The sequence below is a fragment of the Myxocyprinus asiaticus genome, chromosome 49, assembly GCF_019703515.2.
Source record: "Myxocyprinus asiaticus isolate MX2 ecotype Aquarium Trade chromosome 49, UBuf_Myxa_2, whole genome shotgun sequence".
In the NCBI taxonomy this organism is placed as follows: Eukaryota; Metazoa; Chordata; class Actinopteri; order Cypriniformes; family Catostomidae; genus Myxocyprinus; species Myxocyprinus asiaticus.
Genome location: NC_059392.1, coordinates 14,409,112 through 14,430,501, shown reverse-complemented (window position 1 = coordinate 14,430,501; position 21,390 = coordinate 14,409,112). Strand labels below are relative to the sequence as shown.

General features: G+C 40.5%; 1 protein-coding gene across 1 annotated transcript in view; it reads left to right on the top strand.

Annotated features, from left to right (window-relative positions):
* Nucleotides 1-21,390, top strand: part of crb1 (crumbs cell polarity complex component 1) — a 41,063-nt gene that overhangs the window by 15,408 nt on the left and 4,265 nt on the right. The window contains exons 8-12 of the mRNA XM_051694275.1: nucleotides 44-209; nucleotides 2,341-3,265; nucleotides 8,482-8,526; nucleotides 8,916-9,038; nucleotides 13,050-13,176. Of these exons, the coding sequence (XP_051550235.1) occupies nucleotides 44-209; nucleotides 2,341-3,265; nucleotides 8,482-8,526; nucleotides 8,916-9,038; nucleotides 13,050-13,176 (1,386 nt within the window). The remainder of the gene's footprint in view (nucleotides 1-43; nucleotides 210-2,340; nucleotides 3,266-8,481; nucleotides 8,527-8,915; nucleotides 9,039-13,049; nucleotides 13,177-21,390) is intronic.

The following is a 21,390-nucleotide window of genomic DNA, read 5'->3' as shown; positions in this document are numbered from 1 at the left end:
GGCAATTTTGTATCATTAAATTTTGTACCACTTTCCTCTACAGAAAAACCCTTGTCAAAATGGTGGCATGTGCTTCTCTTTATGGGACGACTTTACATGCAACTGCCCTCCTAACACAGCAGGGCGGCACTGTGAGGAGGTGAGGTGGTGCGAACTTTCTCCTTGCCCACCACAAGCAGCATGCAGGACCCTTGACCAGGGCTATGAATGTGAGTGTTTTTAAAACATCTGACCATAATCTGTAAGAAATTTAAAACATGAGTGCACACTGTGCAATTTTTCCTGGCCTTTAATGATTATTGCCTGTCAGATTGTACAATATGATCCTAGTGAGATCTTGGGTAAAAGCCATGGCACACTGTTATGTCAGACTGTACGATACAAATCATGGCCAACACTTTGGCACCAATAGACCTTTTTCACATTCCGGGTTTTGGAACACGGAAGTAAAAGTTTGCAGGGTAAACTTTGACAGCAGTGAATGGGAGATCACAGCAAATATTATTTTCACTTACCCATTTGCTCCAAGAGCAAAATAAAAAATCCACTATTACGTTTGAATGACTTTCCAGAAGGGAAAAAAATAGAGAGCGGTGGATTAAGACTTTCAGATAGGAGAAGATGCCAAATTTACTGTCACTCTCTCAGAAGCTGTATTAGAAACCCCCTCGCAGCTGTGGTAATTCATTTTTTAAAACTAATTCCAGAATAATATAACACAAAGCATAATTTTATAAATTTACACTCAATATTTAAAAAATGTATAATGTAAAAAAACTGCGAGATTTAAGCTGATACATAAGGCGGAAACGTGTCATCACAGTCTGTGAAAAAGGTCTATTGTCCTGACTTACAGCACTGACTGGGAGTTTTATCTCATTTTCTGTTAGAAGCAGTCACACTGCATGAATTTATGACACTGCAAAAAGTTTGTTGGAGACTAAGATCCATCGCAAAGGCAATTAAGTGGCCATCTGCGAACATGTCACACTAAGCGATCAAAGACTGCCGATTATATACCACAGAGGTATTCGTCTATGTTTTGGTGAATCTTACAGCTTTCATTTTTTTGTATCTTTTTCCTATTTAATAGACTGACTATCACTCAACATGTGTCAACATTGTCAAATGAAAAATTATCGATAATTCTAGCATTCACTTTGGTGAAATATTGAGGATTAAATACAGGACGGTTTCAAACTGATTGCCAGATCTTTGGATTGAATTGTCAACACAAAAATTAGGAAAATGCACTGTATATTATATTATATTATTATGAAAATATAAAAATCCCTAAACAATGTCTAATTTTTTGTAATGCTCTAGACATAATTATAGATCTCACCATTGTGGGAAGAATCACTGAATCATACCAAACTGAGCCTGGTTGGCAGCCTGAATTAATAGGTTTTTATTGAATGCCAGACCACAATTGTTTCAGAGACTGGGAATCTCTTGCCTGATCATTTAATTGTTAATCTCACATATGTCTACACAGTTTAGTTCTTCAGGGGCAGATTTGTTTATGGTAGGATTAGTCTGCATTGGACTGAGTACGGTTTACATCCGTCTGTCATGTTAATTCATTTGATTCAGCCTCAAGTCATAGTCTGCACTCAGGAAGAGCATCTTGCAGCATACAGTAATTTGTCTTTAACAGAAAACACAAGGATGTATTTAATTGAGCTCTCAGAAGCTAAATGACTTGCCAATTTCAGGACAGAGCCTTCATCTGTTAATTAAATGGCACAAAAGAGGATTAGCATACGTACCGTGCTGGCTGCCTCAGATGTTTTTTTTAAATAGCCTTTAGTTTACGTCACAGCCATGAACATGATTTGCTACTTACTATTACTAGACAGAGGCAGGTGGTATTAGGAGGGACATTCTTGTTTTGAGAGCATTTGATTAGCCAGAATGAGTGAGTGCAGGATGAGTTGCCAATCTTTTTGGTCCATATTTTAACTGCGTATATCTGCTAAAAGTGAATTTTATGAACATTAAAGAGTAAACAAGCATATAGATTACCTTGACGCAAAAACACATAGACTAAGGGGCCGTTCAGTCCACACCATTGCTCTGCGTCTTGCTGTTTTTTCAATGTTTCGCACAGGAGCACAAATTTTTTAGATGCTGTGTAAAGGTAAAATTAACTTCATCTGTTAAAAACACATCTCGAGATACCTGCATTCTGTTCTGTTTGTTGCGCTGCTTATTGCTTTTTTCAGCGCAAGAACACATTCAGTCTGAACAGCCACAGAACTTCACTGTTGATTTCATGTGGTCTAACAATTGTTATAGAAATGTAATGTAAGCTATTTCTGCCTCTGTTTCATGCAGGCATTACAAATGTGACTTTCCAGGATAACACTACTCTCGTATACCGTGGGAACGGGATGATCTCGCGCCACCTCACAAGCATTGTTTTCAACATCCGTACACATAAAAGGAATGCAGCGGTGTTACATGCGGAGAGTGGTCCTGACTTCATCACAGTGTCCATTCAGGATGGCTTTCTGGTCCTAGAGCTTCTCAGCGGATCTTCCTTCTCCTCATCATCACCTCTCCCACCCCTGACTCTATACAGTCCAAGGCCAGTGGCTGATGGAGAGTGGCATGTTGTGGAGCTCCTAATGGCCAATCCTTGGGCTAACAGCTCACAGTGGACCCTGGTTCCCCTAAATGAAATGGACGAGCCAACAATGTCTGACTCCATGGCTGGAAACCTGGACTTCCTCAGAGAAAGCGTAGATATTCTCCTGGGAGGACTGGGCCCCGAGTCTGGCTGGAATCTGATTGGTTGTTTGAGTAATGTTGAGATTGGTGGAATCGTGCTTCCGTATTATGGACCCGCAGAGGTGAGGTTTCCACGCACACAGGAAGAGAAGTTCCAAAAGATATCTGAGGTATCTGTCCAGACCGGATGTGTTGGTGAGGTGGTGTGTGAACCTAACCCTTGCCTACATGGGGGCATCTGCGAGGATCTCTTCAACATCTTCGACTGCTTCTGTCCGCCAGGCTGGGTCGGCAATCGCTGTGAGCTGAACACAGACACCTGCGCCTCCAACCCCTGCCACCATGGCTACTGCAGTGTGCATGGTCTTACGTACAACTGCACATGTGAGAGCGGCTACACCGGCATTAATTGTGAGGAGAAAGTGGATGTCTGTGCCGGGCACAAGTGTGCTAACGGAGGGACCTGCTTGCATGGCATAAACAGCTATTCCTGCCTCTGCCCAGAGAGGTTTACTGGGCCACGTTGCACGTGAGTCTAACTTGTAATTCTAATGTGTTTCAAGCAGGTGACTTGAGTTCATTATATAAACCTTTTTTCTGAATGTGAAATATTCCACAATTACAGTCCAGTGTTTTCACTTAATGCTTATGTTCTTTGTGGTAATGTGATTTTTAGTGTATTCAATTTGTAAAAATTGCCAAAAAAAAGCATATGGTTTCATAGTGCCAATACTTTACAGAGTCACTATGACTGTCTTTTGACAGTGCCTCACCCGTCAGAGTTAAAGGAGTGGGCAAACATGAAGCTACGGCCAGTCTTAATACAGTATTTACACAGTTTTTTTGTTTTAGTCATAGTTTTATCTTTTGATGAAAAATGCAATTTTAAAATGAGTCAGTATTTCTTCATGTCATATTCATTAATTTTAGTCAGTTTTACTCTGACTTAAATGGCATTGTAGCAAATCCCTTTGTTCCAGGGAATGAGGAAGCAGGAGACAGCGTTCTCCTTTCAAACAGGACAGTCTTTATTTACAAACAATATTAGCTTTTCAGAGAAACACTCAAAAACTACACACACAGGTGGTTGAAAATGGGCTTTCCCGGCCTCACTCTCCACAGATCGGCGCTCGACCACGTCCCCGCCTCCACATACCCCCACTAGAGAGAGTGGAAATCGGCCACAGCCATCTGTGCCCCTGGCCTGTGGACCACCTCAAACTTAAAGGGCTGAAGTTCCAGATACCAGCGAGTGATCCACATGTTGGTATCCTTCATGCGGTGGAGCCATTGGAGCGGGCATGGTCCGAACAGAGGGTGAATGCCCACCCAAGCAGGTAGTTTCTGGAGGGTGAGGACCACCCATTTGATGGCCAGACACTCCTTCTCTATCGTGCTGTACTTCCTCTCTCGCACCGAGTGCTTCCGACTAATGTACAGCATGGGGCGCTCCTCCCCTTACACCACCTGGGATAATACGCCCCCCAACCCCCTGTCCAACGCATCTGTCTGTAACACAAAAGGGAAAGAGAAGTCAGAAGAATGCAAGAGTGGCCCGCCACAGAATGCAGCTTTCACTTGTGTAAACGCCTGTTGGCACGGCTCCGTCCATTGGACCAGATCTGGTGTTCCTTTTTTAGTAAGATCAGTCAGCGGACAGCAGGAACTGTCTCACCTCCTTTTTGGCCTTGGATCTCGGACAAGCCGCAATGGATACTGTCTTACCAATTTGGGGACACACTTGTCCATGACCCAAGTGGAAACCCAGATACTGTACTTCCACCCGTTCAATTGCACACTTCCTCGGATTCGCTGTGATTCCTGCCTGTCTTAGCGAACTCAGGATGGCCCTCAGGTGCTGGATATGCCACTGCCAATCATTAATATAAATAATAATATCATCCAGATAGGCAGCGGCATATGCGGCATGCAGGAGGAGAATGTAGCCGGGGCCCCAAACAAACTGAAAGGAAGGGTAACAAATTGGTGTAACCCAAACAGAGTGGAAAAGGCAGTTTTTTCTCGGGACATGGGAGTCAAGGGCACTGCCAGTATCCCTTTGTTAAATCCAGTGTTGAATAAAAGTGAGCCACACCTAACCGATCGTGCAGTTCGTCAATGCGAGGCATTGGGTATGCGTTGAATTTAGACACCACGTTAACTTTTCTATAGTCCACACAAAACCAGACCGACCCGTCGGCCTCAGGGACCAAGACCACTGGGCTGGACCAGTCACTGTGGGACTCCTTGATTACCCCCATATCGAGCATGGCTGCAAGTTCTTCCCAGACAACTTTTTTCTTGTGTTCTGGTAACCGATAGGGGTGGGAACGTACCACCATTCCCAGGGTCATCTCAGTGTGGTGTTCTCTAAGGCTCGTACAACTGGGTAGAGGCAAAAACACATCGGAAAACTGCTTTTGCAACCTGGCAAACTCATTGACTTGGGAGAGGTGGTCTCCACAGGGGACTGGGGTGGTTTGATTGGTGGTTTTTAAGTCCACCTCTGGTCCTAGCTCCGCCTTCTCTTGAATGACCATTGCCAAAGCTACGAGTACGACCTCTCTCCACGATTTTAAGAGATTCAGGTGGTAAATTTGCCATGCTCTGCCTCTATCTGTTCGTTTTACTGCGTAGTCGACTTCCCCAACACATCAAAGAGCCCTTGCCACTTGGCCAACAATTTAGAGCATGATATGGGTAATAACACGAGGACCTTATCTCCATGTGAGAATTCTCATAGCTGAGTGCCCCTGTTATACAGCCGGGATTGCCATTCCTGGGCCTGGAGCAAATTCTCCTGTGTTAGTTGCTCCAATGTGTGGAGTTTTGCTCTCAGGTCCAGAACCTCTTGAATTTCAATTTCAATTCTGAAGATCCCTCTTCCCAATTTTCCCTCAGAATGTCTAAGACGCCCGAGGCTTACGGCTATAGAGTAATTCAAAGGGGGATAACCCTGTGGTGGCTTGCGAGACCTCTCGTACTGCAAATAACAGGGGTTCTAGCCACTTATCCCAATTTCACTTGTCTTCGTGTAAGAACTTCCAAACCATGTTTTTAAGGGTCTGAGTAAATCGTTCGACCAGGCTGTCCGTCTGAGTATGGTAAACACTGGTGTGGATCGACTTAATCCCCAATAGTTCATAAAGTTCACAGAGTGTACATGACATAAATGAGATGTCCTGATCAGTTAGGATCTCTTTCGGGATCCCAACTCGGGAGATAATTTTGAAGAGTGCCTCCACAACACTACGTGCTGAAATGTTGTGCAGGGGCACTGCTTTAAGGTATCTTGTTGCATAATCCTCCAAGACTAATACAAAGTGATGCCACCATGCCATCCGTTCTAATGACCCGACAAGGTCCATGCCAATTCTTTCGAAGTGAACCTTGATGAACGGAAGAGGGCACAATGGCACTTTTGGCGTGGCTGGGGGATTCACCAACTGACATTCGCGACATGTCGCACACCACTTGCGTACATTCCATCGGATTATAATGAGCCGCCTGGAAGACCATTTCCTGGTGGCTTTTCAGAATTAACAACTGTGTTGTATCTTCTTTTGTTTGGGTGTCTTGCATCACCCGATACAACCTGTCTTTAATAATCGAAAAGTAGGGATAGGAGAGCACAATGCCAGGCTGAAGCTGTTGACCATCAATTACTTACTTGGTCAAAGGCGTGTCTGAGAGTCTTGTCTCTTGTCTGCTCTAGAGGGAAATCCCCCATGGGGATTCCCCAGTGGGCTGATGGGGCAGAGCCCTCATTTCCCTCTGGGTTTCCCTGACATGGAGCTGATGTCGACGGCTCAGGCAACTCCTCCGCCGCCAGCGCTGCACAAATCCCACACTGAATTCAACTATTGCAGGACCCAGCCGCACACACTCCCCTCTACAATTCCTGAAATGCTGTCCAATTCATACCCGAAATCAGGTTAGTGTATTCGTGTACATCCCCATGCACACACTTCACCTTCAACCGGCATGCTGTACCCAAAGCCTCACCTTGAACCAAGCATTGGTGAATCGAAGTCTGATTACAACCCGAATCCACCAAGGCTTGGTATGTACCCCTTGGATACTCATTGGTATACGGTACGTCCCTGCTCGATCAGGGGCGGCTTGTGACACGTCAGGGACCCGGACCCACGCCCCCACACCCATCACTGGGCATTGATCCTGGTTATGTCCCGGTTCCCCGCAGCGCCAGCACACCGGCCTAGACTTTACCCCTACACCTGCGGCCCCGGATTCACCAACCTGGCTGGAAGGGGGACCAGAGAAAGAGGGGGTCGGAGCAATAGAATCACCCCGTGTCCGGGGAGCAGGCTTCAGGGACATGAACCCCCCATTCGGAAAGTCCTGATGGTGTGGCTTATATGCCCGCAATGACGCATACATTGGGTGGAGTGACAAGCGTCATCAGCCAATCAAATTCTCATGATGGTATAATGTTTCAAGGTCACCACCCCTGGGAGGAGCTTCCACGGCGTCATGTACTGACGCAGCGTCTCATTCTCTCCTTTCAGGGAACTGGACATTTTTTGCCACAGGGGCAATTAAATGGGTAAAAAAAATCTATAGACTTACAATAAAGGAATTATGCGAGCCACATCTAGGGAGAAAAATATTACAGAGACTAGTTGGGACATGTCCACACTAATCCATCTTTCTAATCCTGTTTTCAGTTTCCTAAAGTCATAGTTTTCCAAAGAATGCAGTAATGGATATCATTTTCTAAATGCTCAATTTTCTGTGGAGGGAAATGCTGTTCTAGTGTGGATGAGAGGCATAAATGTATCGAAATGAATGCATTTTCAAACTAAAATGTAGTAGTGCTGACGTGGCCTTGGTGTGCTCTTTTGACTTAGGTTAGGAAGCAACCACCCACAACACTCAAACATTGTGGCAACAAGTTTTGCACATGTAAGCACCACTCAGATTAATTCTTTATTTACAAGAAATGTAAAAACCTAGTTGACTGAGTAATTTGGTTTAGGAGTTATTGTCTAAGTTTAAGTTAAGCCTACTTTGTGCATTTGTGTGCGTCCAAAGACCTAATTTGAGGCTTCTACAGCAAGGCAATACACAAAAGCATCTTGAAAGAATAGTGTTTGTTCCTTCTGAACAACATCAAACCAAGCCAAGAATAAACATGTCTTAGATATAAACCTGTTGTTAAAAAAACATTGCTAGTTTCATGAAGCTACTCTGTTCAAATAAAATGGAATGCAAAACAGAAATTTACTCTTTGTACAATGAAACAGTCCAAACCGCACACAATGATTCCCATCAATGAAACAAAACGACTTGAATGAATCAAGAACCCTAAGGGACTGGTTTGTTATGAAGGCAATGCAAATCGTATAATTGCTTTTATGGTGTTCTTTATGCTAGTAGGAGTGTGTTGATGTGTCTTCTGCCATACTTGTCATTTAAAAGCGGTAATGGTAATAATAGTTTCTGCCAAGAGTGCCCATCCTCCAGTGGTTGTGTTAGGCCTTCAGGGTGGCATCTGAGACAAGTCTGCAGCCATTTATCTCATAAACATGTTTTGTTGCCAGACGGCTTCATAGCACTCCTTTGAAACTGCCTTGCAGGCAGCCGTGAGACATAATATATCTATCTTTTCCCTACTGCAGAGTTACAGAGATCTATGTTGTAAAGTTTTGCTTAAAAAAAACCCAAGAAAAATGATGGTTGCTGTTTGTTTGTCTCTTTCCTTCTCCCTCTCTCTCACAACAGCATTCAGATTCAAGAGGCTCCATGGTACGTGGTTGTCAGGAGCATGTAAGTGTCGTTTTGCTATTGACTTTCTTTCTTTCTTCCTTTCTTTCTTTCAAATTGTCTCTGTAGAATTAAATCAGTTAGACTAAGCCACGTTTCCTTGCCTAAGACTTGTCATATCATAACACTTTGTCCATACTAATGGGGGTCTTCATATTAGCTGTATGTTTATCCATATAAGGTGTCACTTTAGTGTATTCTCTTTGTCTTGTGGTCAAAGGTCCATTCACATGCTAATTTCATTATTCTAATCATGGGCTAATCCTCTTTTGTGCTAGACAAAGAAGTGGGGGGTGCAGATAGTAGCCTCTTACATGGTCCTCAAAAGGAGAGGATGGCTTCTTCATCATCTGTTTTGCTTCTTTCTTTTTCCTCATCCTCCATGTCCCCAGAGCCCCCAAGCTCCCAGTGTCCATCTGTGGTGATGAACAGAGGAACTACACATGTTTCAATGGGGGGAACTGTTCTGAGACATACATGATGTGTGACTGCCTTCCTGGGTTTTCGGGTCACTGGTGATTATTCCTCTTCTTTCTTTGTTCACACATTCACAGAAATACATTTTAAAGAATTTCATTGTCATAATTCAGCTCATAATAACAGGTTTTTCAATGCATAAAATATTCATATTCAAAAAGTAATATTAATAAAAATTAATAACTGAAATTTTAAAGCAATAAGGTTCTAGAGGCCATGCTATATTGTAAAAATATGCAATATAGCTGTTATATTGTATATTTTAGCACAAATGGAATGATCTATTAAAGGGATAGTTCACCCAAAAATGAAAATTCTATCATTTTTTACTCACCCCAGTGTTATTATAACCCTATATGACTTTCTTTCTTTTTCTTAATACAAAGGGAGAAATTGTGAAAAGTGTTGTGCTCAGTGATGTCATACAATGGCAGTTTATGGTGTTACCTCTTCAGGCTTACAAAGAATGCAAAATAATTATTCAGAAGTAAATTATTCCATGAGACTCATGATTGTTATGAAATCATACGATAATGTTTGGTGAGAAACAAACTGAAATCTACTGTATTATTTAGTGAAAATATTCACTGACCGTTGATCTCCTGTGGCGTTCATGATAGGGCACGAGAGCAACATTTCATGCAGCCCCCTCTTGACATTGGGGCGTTCAAGTGAAAACTCGTTTTGTTTATCTAAAAACAGGTCCTGCACAGCAATAGCAACAACAGAACACAACACAGCTGCACACAAAACAGAGTACAGAACTTAATAATATGTCTGAAGAGTTTGTAGTTGAAGAATTGATGCATTTCTATGCCCAGCCTGTCACATGTTGTATGGATGATGTGAGAGAGTGGGATCAAAGTGCAGCTATACTTTAAATGACAATGGCAAGAAGGCGAGGATACACAGAAGTTGGGGTTAACATAAACTATGCTACAACTAACAACGAACAAGAATTGACAAGGATGGAACTGAACTAGAAGGTATATATACACAAGGCGCTGATGAGGGAATGGAGAACAGGTGGCTGTGATGAGGAACAGATGGCAGTGATGAGGGCAGTGCATTCTGGGAAATGTAGTCAGGGGGAAACAGAAGACAGAGGATGAAAACCACTTCAAAATAAGAGTCCTAGGAAACATGGTGCCTGTGACATAACCCCCCTTTTACAAGGCGACTCCTGGTGCCTAAAGGTGGAGGAGGGCAGGAGGAAACAGGTGACTGGGGAGGATCAAGGAGAAGACTATGGAGTCCAGGAGGGACTAGTAGACCAGGGAGGTAATCATAGGACAGGGGTAGAGTCAGGAGGCCTGGGAGGTGGCCACAGGGCAGGGACTGGGTCAGGAGGCCTGGGAGGTGGCCACAGGGCAAGGACCGGGTCAGGAGGCCTGGGAGGTGGCCACAGGGCAAGGACCGGGTCAGGAGGCCTGGGAGGCAGCCACAGGGCAAGGACTGAGTCAGGAGGTGGAGTTTCTGTAGTAGATGGTGAAGTCCCTCAGAAGGTGAAGTGTGAGAGGCTCGAGAGGCGAAGCCAGGGAAGGCGGAGCCGTAAGGGGCTCGAGGGGTGAAGCCATGGGAGGCGGAGTCATGGGAGGCTCGAGGGGCGAAGCCTTGGAAGGCAGAGCCATGAGAGGCTCGAGGGGCGAAGCCGAGGAAGGCTCGGAACTAAGAGCCATGGAGGGCTTGGACTAAGAGTCCTGGATGACTGGAAAACTACTCCCGTGGTCGAGAGCACAGATAGAGACTGGGTCGTGAGCACTGGCAGAGACTGGGGAACGACCTCCGTGGTCGTGAGCATGGACAGAGACTGGGGAAAGACCTCCGTGGTCATGAGCACTGGCAGAGACTGGGGAATGACCTCTGTGGTCGTGAACATGGGCTGAGACTGGGGAACGACCTCCGTGGTCATGAGCATGGGCAGAGACTGGGGAGAAGGTGTCCTTTTCCTTCTCCTCCTTTTCCGGACAGTTGGCAGTGTTGTTACGGGAACGGTCGAGGCTACAGGCATTGGCTCTGGGATGGTCGAGGCTACAGGCACTGGCTCTGGGACGGTCGAGGCTACAGGCATTGGCTCTGGGACGGTCGAGGCTACAGGCACTGGCTCTGGGACGGTCGAGGCTACAGGCACTGGCTCTGGGATGGTCGAGGCTTCAGGCACTGGCTCTGGGACAGTCAAGGCTACAGGCATTGGATCTGGGATGGTCGAGGCTACAGGCATTAGCACTGGCTCATTAACTGTGGCAGGCATGGGCACTGGCTCGTTAACTGTGGCAGACATGGGCACTGGCTTGTTAACTGTGGCAGGCATGGGCACTGGCTTGTTAACCATGGCAGGCATGGGCACTGGCTCGTTAACCGTGGCAGGCATGGGTACTGACTCGTTAACCATGGCAGGCATGGGCGTTGGTTGTGGCCTGGGGTTCCCACCATAAATACCAGCATACGGGGGAAACGTCATCTCCATGGTCGCTACCGCAGACTGCATCGGGGAATCAACCACTGGAACTTGGAGATGGCCCCCCCGAAAATGTATTTATGGGGAATGTATGGAGAGGAGTTACCTTGGAGATAGGGGTCGTGGAAGGCTTGAAGCAAGGAGCCATGGAAGGCTTGGAGCAATCGGCCTCATCCTCCCTTCCCACAGTGAAGGGTGAGCCACAGAGTTGCAGAGCCACCTCCACATAGTCGGCCAGCGTCCAGTGAGGATCCGCCAGAGGCATCAGTTCCTTTAGTGCACTATTCAGACCAGCTCTAAAGTAAATCACCAGAGAGCAGTCTTCATAGTGCACTAAATTCGCCAGGTGGAGAAACTAATGGACATGATCCTCAACTGGATGGTCCCCTTGCTCGAGGAGGAGGATGCTAACTGCAGGTGGTAGATCCATTTAATTTGGTCAGTTTTCTGTCACATGTTGTATGGATGAGGCGAGCGAGAGGGATCAAAGTGCAGCTATACTTTAATTGACAATGACAAGAAGGCTAGGATACACAGAAGATGATGGCTTAGGCTACAAAACAAGACAGTCGTTGGGGTTAACATAAACTATGCTACAACTAACAATGAACAAGAACTGACAAGGATGGAACTGAACTAGAAGGTATATATACACAAGGTGCTGATGAGGGAATGGAGAACAGGTGGCTGTGATGAGGAACAGATGGCAGTGATGAGGGCAGTGCATTCTGGGAAACGTAGTCCAAGGGAACAGAAGACAGAGGACAAAAACCACTTCAAAATAAGAGTCCTAGGAAACATGGTGACTGTGACACAGCCTTATTTTTTTTTTGAGAGTTTTTGGACCGGTGTCTGTTCTCAGCGGGCGGAGTTATCCATGCGATGCAGAAAATAGAAAACAAGCGAGCGAAAGAATGTACCGTCGTTCGTCATGGCTGGTTAGGACAAAAACTCTGATTATTATAGAAAATATACCTTTTATCGCGTGTCGTTTGCCGTCAATTTAGGACACGGTGTGACAGTGGCTGCCTGTAGCCTCCTCTATGCTAAAGTTTGATTTCTGAGTACTTCAGACGTTTAGTAAGTTCAAAACAAGTTTTCACTTGAACACCCCAATGTCGCAAGGGGACTACGTGACCTGTTGCTCTCATGCCCTATCATGAACGCACACAGGAGATCAACGGTCAATGAATATTTTCACTAAATAATACATTAGATTTCGTTTTTTTCTCACCAAACCTTATCATATGCTTTCATAACAATCATGAGTCTCACGGAGTTATTTATTAGACTTCTGAATTATACTTTTGCATTCTTTTGAAGCTTAAAGAGGTGGTCACCATAAACTGCCACTGTATGACATTACTGAGCACAATTGTTTTTAATAATTTCTCCCTATGTGTTAAGAAAAAGAAAGAAAGTCATATAGGATTATAACAACACAGGAATTAGTAAATAATGACTGCATTTTCATTTTTGGGTGAACTAATCCTTTAACCAATCAGAACTATCCTGAACTGTCTATTTAATAATGATTGTTATAATATGTGTACTGAAAAATGTTTTACTATCATTTATATTTGTCACTTAGGTGTGAGCTAGACCTTGACGAATGTAAATCCAACCCTTGCTTGAATGGTGGCTACTGCCAGAACATGGTCAACAAGTTCCAATGTGTCTGTGAAATGACCTTCGCCGGAGAGACCTGTGAAGTCGACGTAAGCGATCTTTACTTTTACATGGCAGCTTTGTTTTGGCAAAACCTCTTCCAGTTTCTCTCCTACCTTATTCTGCGAATGGACGATGAGCCAGAGGTGGATTGGGGTGACAATGAATAAAGGGGTGGGTGTAGTTGGGAGGTGTGACTAAGGAAACTTTTTTCCACATCTGTTCAATTGAAATCCACCCACAATTGGGTGTCTATGGAAGCTTTAGTAGCCATTTAAGAGTAGAATGGAGAACTGATTAAAAAAAGTTGGGCTGCTTCACAACTCAAAACACTGTAATAACATACTGTAAGTAGTATGTGTAGTCACATGTTTCTGCAGATTGTATTATCAATGGTAACTATACATGAATGCTTTTTGTCTTTTAAGTTATTTCATATAATGTTTAAAAATGATACTCATTGTCATTGAACATACAGTACATATGCACATGATATTAAATTCTGATTAATTATCTCAGGAATATGTTTTAAAATTAGTGTTATGAATCCAGATTTCATGTCACTTTAATAGAAAAGCAATACAACGTGCTGAATTGGAAAAATATATGCAAGGACTCAAATATACTGCATATTTATTGTACTAGCCTCTTTGATAAATCAAAGTAACCGCTCTGTGCCTTAAAATGACAGTTTTCATAAGTGAAAATGTTCCAGGCAGCACATCTGTCAATGAAAACATGTTATTGTTTGACAGTATTTTCAAATTATTCTTAATCCAGAGTTTCTCTATGGACAATGGTAGTCTGATTTCAGGGAAGAGTTTGTATATTTCTAATGAATGAAAAACAATAACATTACTACTACTTTAATCTTGAATTATTAAACATCAACTTCACAGAAGAGATTAAGTACATTTCTTATGTTTCTGAGAAAATGGTTATGGTTATTCCAAAGACTTGTTGTCTAAAAAAATAATATTTTAAAGGGATAGTTCACCCAAAAATGAAAATTCTCTCATCATTTACTTATTCTCATGTCATCCCAGAGTCTTTTTTTTCTGCTGAACTCAAGGATTTTTAGAAAAATATCTCAGCTCTGTAGGTCCATACAATGCAAGTGAATGGTGACCAGAACTTTGAAGCTCAAAAAAAGCCTATAAAGGCAGCATAAAAGTAATCCATATGACTCCAGTGGTTTAATACTGTATACTGTATGTCTTCTGAAGCGATGCAATCACTTTGGGTAAAAAAACCAGATCAATATTTAAGTCCTTTTTTACTATAAATCTCCACTTTCACTTTCAGAATCTGAAAGCGGAAATTTATAGTATAAAGGGACTTAAATATTGATCTGTTTCTCACCCAGACCTATCATATCACTTCTAAAGACATTGATTTAAGCACTGGAGTTGTATGAATTACTTTTATGCCTTTGTGTGATTTTTGGAGCTTCAAAGTGCTGGTCACCATTCACTTGTGTTGAAAGGACCTACTGAGCTGAGATATTCTTCTAAAAATAATTTGTGTTCAGCAGAAGAAAGAAAGTCATACACATCTGGGATGGCATGAGAGTGAGTAAACAATGAGAGAATTTAAATTTTTGGGTGAACTATCCCTTTTACGTCTTTTTTATTTATTTATTTTTTTTTAGTTTGCACTGTCTCCTGTCTTTTCCATGTGCTCCTTTCTTAGTATTTATTTCCATCAATTTCATTTTCATTTACACTCAACAATATTTATCAACTCTCTCCACTTAAGTATCTTAAAATAAATTTTTTTACTTCTACTGTAATGTTTTGTTATATATTTAAACATGCAATGTCCCACTCAGCGTTGTTCAGTAGTTTGTACTCTTTTGTCATGTGTTAATCTGTCTGTTCATTTCTATGTTAGCACTCATGACCAGATTGTGTACATTGTCTCTGTCTGTAGATGATTGTCTGTCTTCAAATAAAACATTTCTCTCCATCTTATCCATCCTCAATCTGTTTTTTGTTCTCTGTCAGTTTTGTTTATCTGTCTTTCCTCTGTCATTACATATACAGAGACATTGACTGTGCCAGTGGCACATCATAAAGGTTTTGAAGAATGTTGCCACATTGTGATAGACAGACCCACTGAACTTGAGGTGACAGACACATCAAAGATGTAGCTGCACTGTTAAACCCATGGCAGGTGTGTTGAGTCAGCAATTTTTTTGTAATCCTGACAAGTGTATACTGTGAAAGTTTGAAAATTTTTTTTTTTTTTTTTTGTCTCCTAAAGAAATTACAGTATACTTGGAGTCTCACTCAGGGCTGTTTTTGAGACAAAAAGGACATTGGTGATAAAGCAGGGGGATCTCAACATTATGATCAGGATCTTTTAGATAATTTAACCTTTTTATGACATGTTCAGGTGTCAAATGGTATAACCCAAAGAAAAATACAAAAAATGTTTGAAGACTTAAAAATATATATATGATCAGGGTATAAGGTATACTTATATGTATTCAATGTGTAAGGAAAATATTTTATAACCTTTTATCTGATGACTTGACATTAAAACGTGTTAAAAATGGTATACACAATTTTCAAAAATTAACTTAACATGAATACAAAAATGTAATGTTTTAAAACCCGACCTTGAGCTCTTGTCCAATGGTGATTGTGACTAAAAGTATGCAAAAGCACAACAAATCCAACCTCTCCAAGATGTCCTGATGTGTAACTTTTAACTTGCGAGCAGGGTGCTAGTGTGTGGGTTAAAGATAGCCGCTTTCCACTTAGTTAATCCTGCCTAACAGGATAGATGCTGGTGAGAGGTTCTTATCTCATGCTAAGACATATTACGTTGTCTCGCTCTCTGAACTCTGCTGTTACCTTACACCACAGTGAACCAAGTCATTTTTTCTTCACATCTAGATTTAAACAAAACTTTGGTCAGATGTTTAAAATATTGTACACTCTCTTGGGATGAAGACCCTAAACATATCAGTGTCCTAACAAAAGCTGATTTATTTTACATGGAGCTTGGTCATCTCATGTTGGAAACTAAGTTGATGTCACATAATCAGCTGAATTCTACTCACTTTGTCTTGGTAACTCCCCTATAACAATTTTTGGTTCTTGGTGACAAATATGCCTGTGAAAAGTAGGGATGTCTCGATACTAGGCTTGGGATCGATGCCTTTTTCAAGCATCAATAATCAGAAAATTTTCCAGATGATTATCAATACCGCCATTTTTTCCGAAATAATTAGTGCTGCTCTTTGCACTATTGTGTCTTTGTCTCTTCAAACAAATTTCTCAACACCGCTTCAGTAAAGTATGAGCGGCAGGGTAAAATAAAGGGGGTCGCACACCGTCTGGCGGACGACATGGCACATTCTAAAATTGGGCTGCTCAAAATTCTGCAGCGCCACGGAGCTCAACTCGCACAGTTTTCTATTAAACTAGAACCAAATCATTATCGAAGGACAAAGCTTATTTATATTGTGTATATGTATCTTTCATTTAACCTACACAATGTATTTTCAGTTACAAGTATGTCATTTTGTGGTTCGACAACTTGAATGAAACCTATTTAAAGCTACATAAAGAGAAACTGCATAATAATTTCTGATCGTTTAGTTTGTGCAGTTACACCAGTTTCATACACTAACCTGCAAACTCATCAACGTCACTTTGTTCATTCTTGAAGAAATACAAAAACCATTGTAACTTCTGTGTGTATGGTGACTAGATCCACAACTGCTACCTGTATTGCATCAATACTTCCTGTGTTGTGAGACCTGTGCTTTGTCCGCTTCTCAGTAAATGTTATATCAATCTCTTGTGGTCTCCCAACGCTATTACGCCAGACTACATGAAACAAGGCCAACTGAGTGAATTGGAAAGCACAAAAATTAGGCTTTTAATTTAAATGTCAAAAAATGTTAATATATCGAATATATCAATAAAATAACGTGCCGATTTTATGACATGCCTACTCAATATAATTTTTTGGAGAATGAGAATTAGTTATATATATATATATATATATATATATTTTATTCCATATTCAACAGTTTGTTTAAATTTTATCATCAAAATGGGGTCTAAATAAATGAATTCTTTAAAAATGTAATCAAATAAAAATAAAACATTTAAGTTTCAACATAATATTATATTATTCTTTTTAATGACGTTCCGATAAATAATCGATATATCGGTATTTTATGACATGCCTACTCGATACCATTTTTTGGAGAACGAATACGAGGACCAATACTTTTCGTAATCACCGATAGCTGTTTTTTTTTTCTTAATTTTATTTTCAAAAATGTATTTCAAAATAAATGTATTAAAATAAAATGTATTTCATTTTATTTAATCAAAATGGGGTCTAAATAAATGAATTCATTAAAACTGTAATCAAATGAAAATAGAACATTTTATCTTCAACATAATATAAAATATGACATTGAAGTTATTTTGTCAAATAAAGTACTGCAAAACAGAGCATCACATATGTGAGATATTGCTTAAAATTAATACAATTACTATTGATTTATTATTAATATTATTATTATGGTAACACTACAATAAGGTTCCATTAGTTAACATTAGTTAATGCATTAGGTATCATGAACAAACTATTAACTACATGTTTTTACATCATTTAATAATCTCTGTTAATGTTAGTTAATAAAAATACAATTGTTCATTGTTAGTTCATGTTAACTAATGTTGTTAACTAATGATAACATATGGAACCTTATTGTAAAGTGTTACTATTATTATTAGAATTAGTAGTGATATATTTATGTCCTACTCTTTTCCATTTAAATTGAGCTTAAATTGAGCTTTTATTTTGAAGCCCTTTCCGTTTCAGTGTGTTTTGATGGTAGCTTCTCATCTCCGGAAAAGAAGGTCGCTACATGACCCACTTTGTTAACCACAAAAGGCTGCTAGTTCATTAAATACGTATGCAGTCTGTATGTGCTGCATGCTACATAGTGAATTAGCGTTCTGCTTGCCGTTCATCTGCTACAAACAGAGCGTGTGATGATCATTATGGTGTTTTAGAGCTCCTTGGTATGAGCAGCCGGCTTCACATTTACATTCAAACATTCTCATGCTGCCTTCACATGCAATTGGAATTATCAGAAATATGAGTTTCCAACTCAGAATTTGCACATGAACGACCTCAAGTTGTTATTACGACTGGGAAACTCTGAGATAATTTTGATACAGATTTTCTGAGATGGGAGGAGTCGTAAACTTTCAAGATGGTGTAGGAGAGTACGGTTTCTGTAGTGAATGACAGGATTTATTAATTTTCCTAAATGCAGTTAACTGTTAGCGCTTGCTGTTTCGGTCATATTCATTTACTGTATGTACATCATCAACATTTTGATGCATGATGTACATTTGTATTCTGTGAAAATAGCTTGTATTTGACCAAAATTCAATTTTCGTCAGCAAGCTAACTGAGTAATATGTATTGTGTCAAAATAAAAGTTCTTCAGGAAATATGTATGAATAAATCTGGTGTCGCCTATGTTTCCTGTTCTTTCTGTCAACAAAGCACTTGAATGTGACATACTTGTAATTACCACTTCAGAAGTAGGAAGTAGGATAATTCCGATAGCATGAAGGCAGCAGTAAAACAAGATATATTTACTTTGAAGCATGCAGCACATGCAAACTATGTTTTTATCTCATAAAATTGCAGCCTTTGCAGTTTAATAATCACAATAGGACTTCCCTTACAAAAATCAAGAGTTCATGGTAAATTTGCTTCAAATTTGCTGCAAATTCGCCACTGGTTATTTTCACATGCATATGAGCTTTGTGGCAAACTTGTGGCAAATTGTCTGTTGTTGCCCAATGTTTGCTGCAGGTTTACCACTTACATTGAAGAGCTGCAAACTACTGGCAAACATCTGCGGTTAATCACAAGCATTTGCATGTGAAAATAATGAGCGGCAAATTTGTAGCAAGTTTGCGGCTAGTTTGCAAGAACTCTAGATTTTTTGTAAGTGATAATGTGATTTTAGTTTATGCGCTGAATGTTTACGTAATGAAATCGTCAGATGGTATCGGTTTTTGTTATCGGAGCATTTTTACAAATGAGTACAAGTACCTGAGCGCAGTATCGAACCCGATTCCAATACCAGTATGGTACCGGGACATCCCTAGTGAATAGGGTATTTCTACAATGGCATCTGTTAATCAAAAACGTTTGCTTTTGCATGATGCTGTCCACACCAACAGGTGTCAGTCCAAGACTGTCCTATCGGCCAGCGAAACATAAAAAACATTAGATTAAAAATGAACTTGTAGTCCTTATCTTCCGGAATTATTTATAAAAAAATATGAGTGACTTATCTTTTACTAATTTTTGTCCAAAAAAAAAAAAATGCACTCCAGAACAAAAATGTTCCCTCTCCCTTATACCAATTGTATCTGAGTAGCAATAGCAAGTAGCCCATCATGGTTTTTAGAGGCTGTGATGTAACCTAAATGCTATTGGCTACTTAAAAAAGGCCTTAAATGTGTCCTGTCCCAACTTCCTGTTTTAACAGGAAATATGTCAGTGCATAAAAGAAGAATGCAAGAAAACAGAGTTTACATCAGATTTGAAATCACTGGGTTATTCTGTGCTATTGTCATAAAAATTTAAACAGGCATGTGCAAAACACATGCTGATACTGGATAAGCAAGAAAGAAAGCCAGCAAAGGTGTTTATGCAACGCGTAATAAGGGTAATGGACAAAAATATATGTGTGCCGATTGGTTTATACATAAACCAATTTTGTTTATGACCTCACCCCCGATAAAGGAAAGCCGTTTAAGGCATTTAGATTACCTTATCGATGTGGGCTTATTAAGCATAATTGGTGTAAGATCATGAATGTTAATACGCTCAGTGTTTCATCTAGATTAACTATCCTTGCCTGATCTGTGAAGTAATTTTTGTTTTACTTCAGTTGAATTACTAATGCAATACCTTTAAAACTAGAACATTTATGCAGAGGCGAGTCGTAAATCATGCGACAGGAAAGCTAGCACAGTTCGTAAGCGCAGTTTTTGACTGCTGAAGCATAAATGTGTCTCAGTGTGAGGAATCCATGGGTCTGTGGTTCTGTTCCACGTCTGCAGGGAAAGTTTTTGTCTTCAGAGTGACAGAATAGTGCTTGGCCAGCAGAAAGGCGCAGCAACGTTCTGTGTGAAATGCAACTCAGCATCGTTGCAGGTCTGTGAGAGAGGGGGAAATATGTCAGGAGAAGCTTATCTCAGTGACAGGGTCGTTTGTCTGCTGGAAAGTCTGGCAGTCTCTCTCTCACACACATGAAACACTGCCTTCAGTTAGAGCAGTTGATGAGCTCAGCTCAGAGTTTCGGTGGCCGTGAGTTTCTTGCCTGTCGCTGTTGCTTCAACAGATGGAGTCAGAGCAGATGGGTTGGGTTGGATGAGCTATTTTTAGTTCTGAACATCAGTCCATCTATGCCAGAGTGTACAGTGTGTGAGAAGCCATTTTTGCTGGTATATATTGTTTACTGATTCAGGACACTATATACATGACTGTTTTTCAGTTTAATTAAAAAATGTTTGAGTTTCCATTAAAGATTCCTGCTTGGCCATGATGCCATTTCAAATTTGTCTTTACACAATACTTGAAACTGCTAAAGATTAAAAAAATTATATATGGAGTTCATGCTTAAGATCACTGATAATATACACTGGGGCTCAAAATTCTGAAATCTATTTTAAACCTGAAAATAAAAGGTTTTAGGATTTGGAAACAAATAAAATGAAACATTATCGCATAAAATGAATACAAATTGTTTAAGATTGTACACTATTTCTTAGTCACTCCTCAAATAATCAAATGTGTAACACTGTTACAGTTTATGTCATAGTTTTTGGTTAAATTATTCAAATTGCTCTACTCATTTGTGTGTGTGTGTGTGAATGAAAACAAAATGTATATGTATATATATATATATATATATATATACACATACATACACTACTGCTCAAAAGTTTTGGATCACTTACTCATTCTTTATTTTATATATATATATATATATATATATATATATATATATATATATATATATATATATATTTCACATATTATAATAATAGTAAAGTCATCAAAACTATGGAATAACATAAATGGAACTATGGGAATTATGTTGTGACTAAACAAATTCAAAAATAAATCAAAACTGTGTTATATTTTAGCATCTTCAGAGTACTCGCCCTTTGCCTAGAATTTGCAGACATGTACTC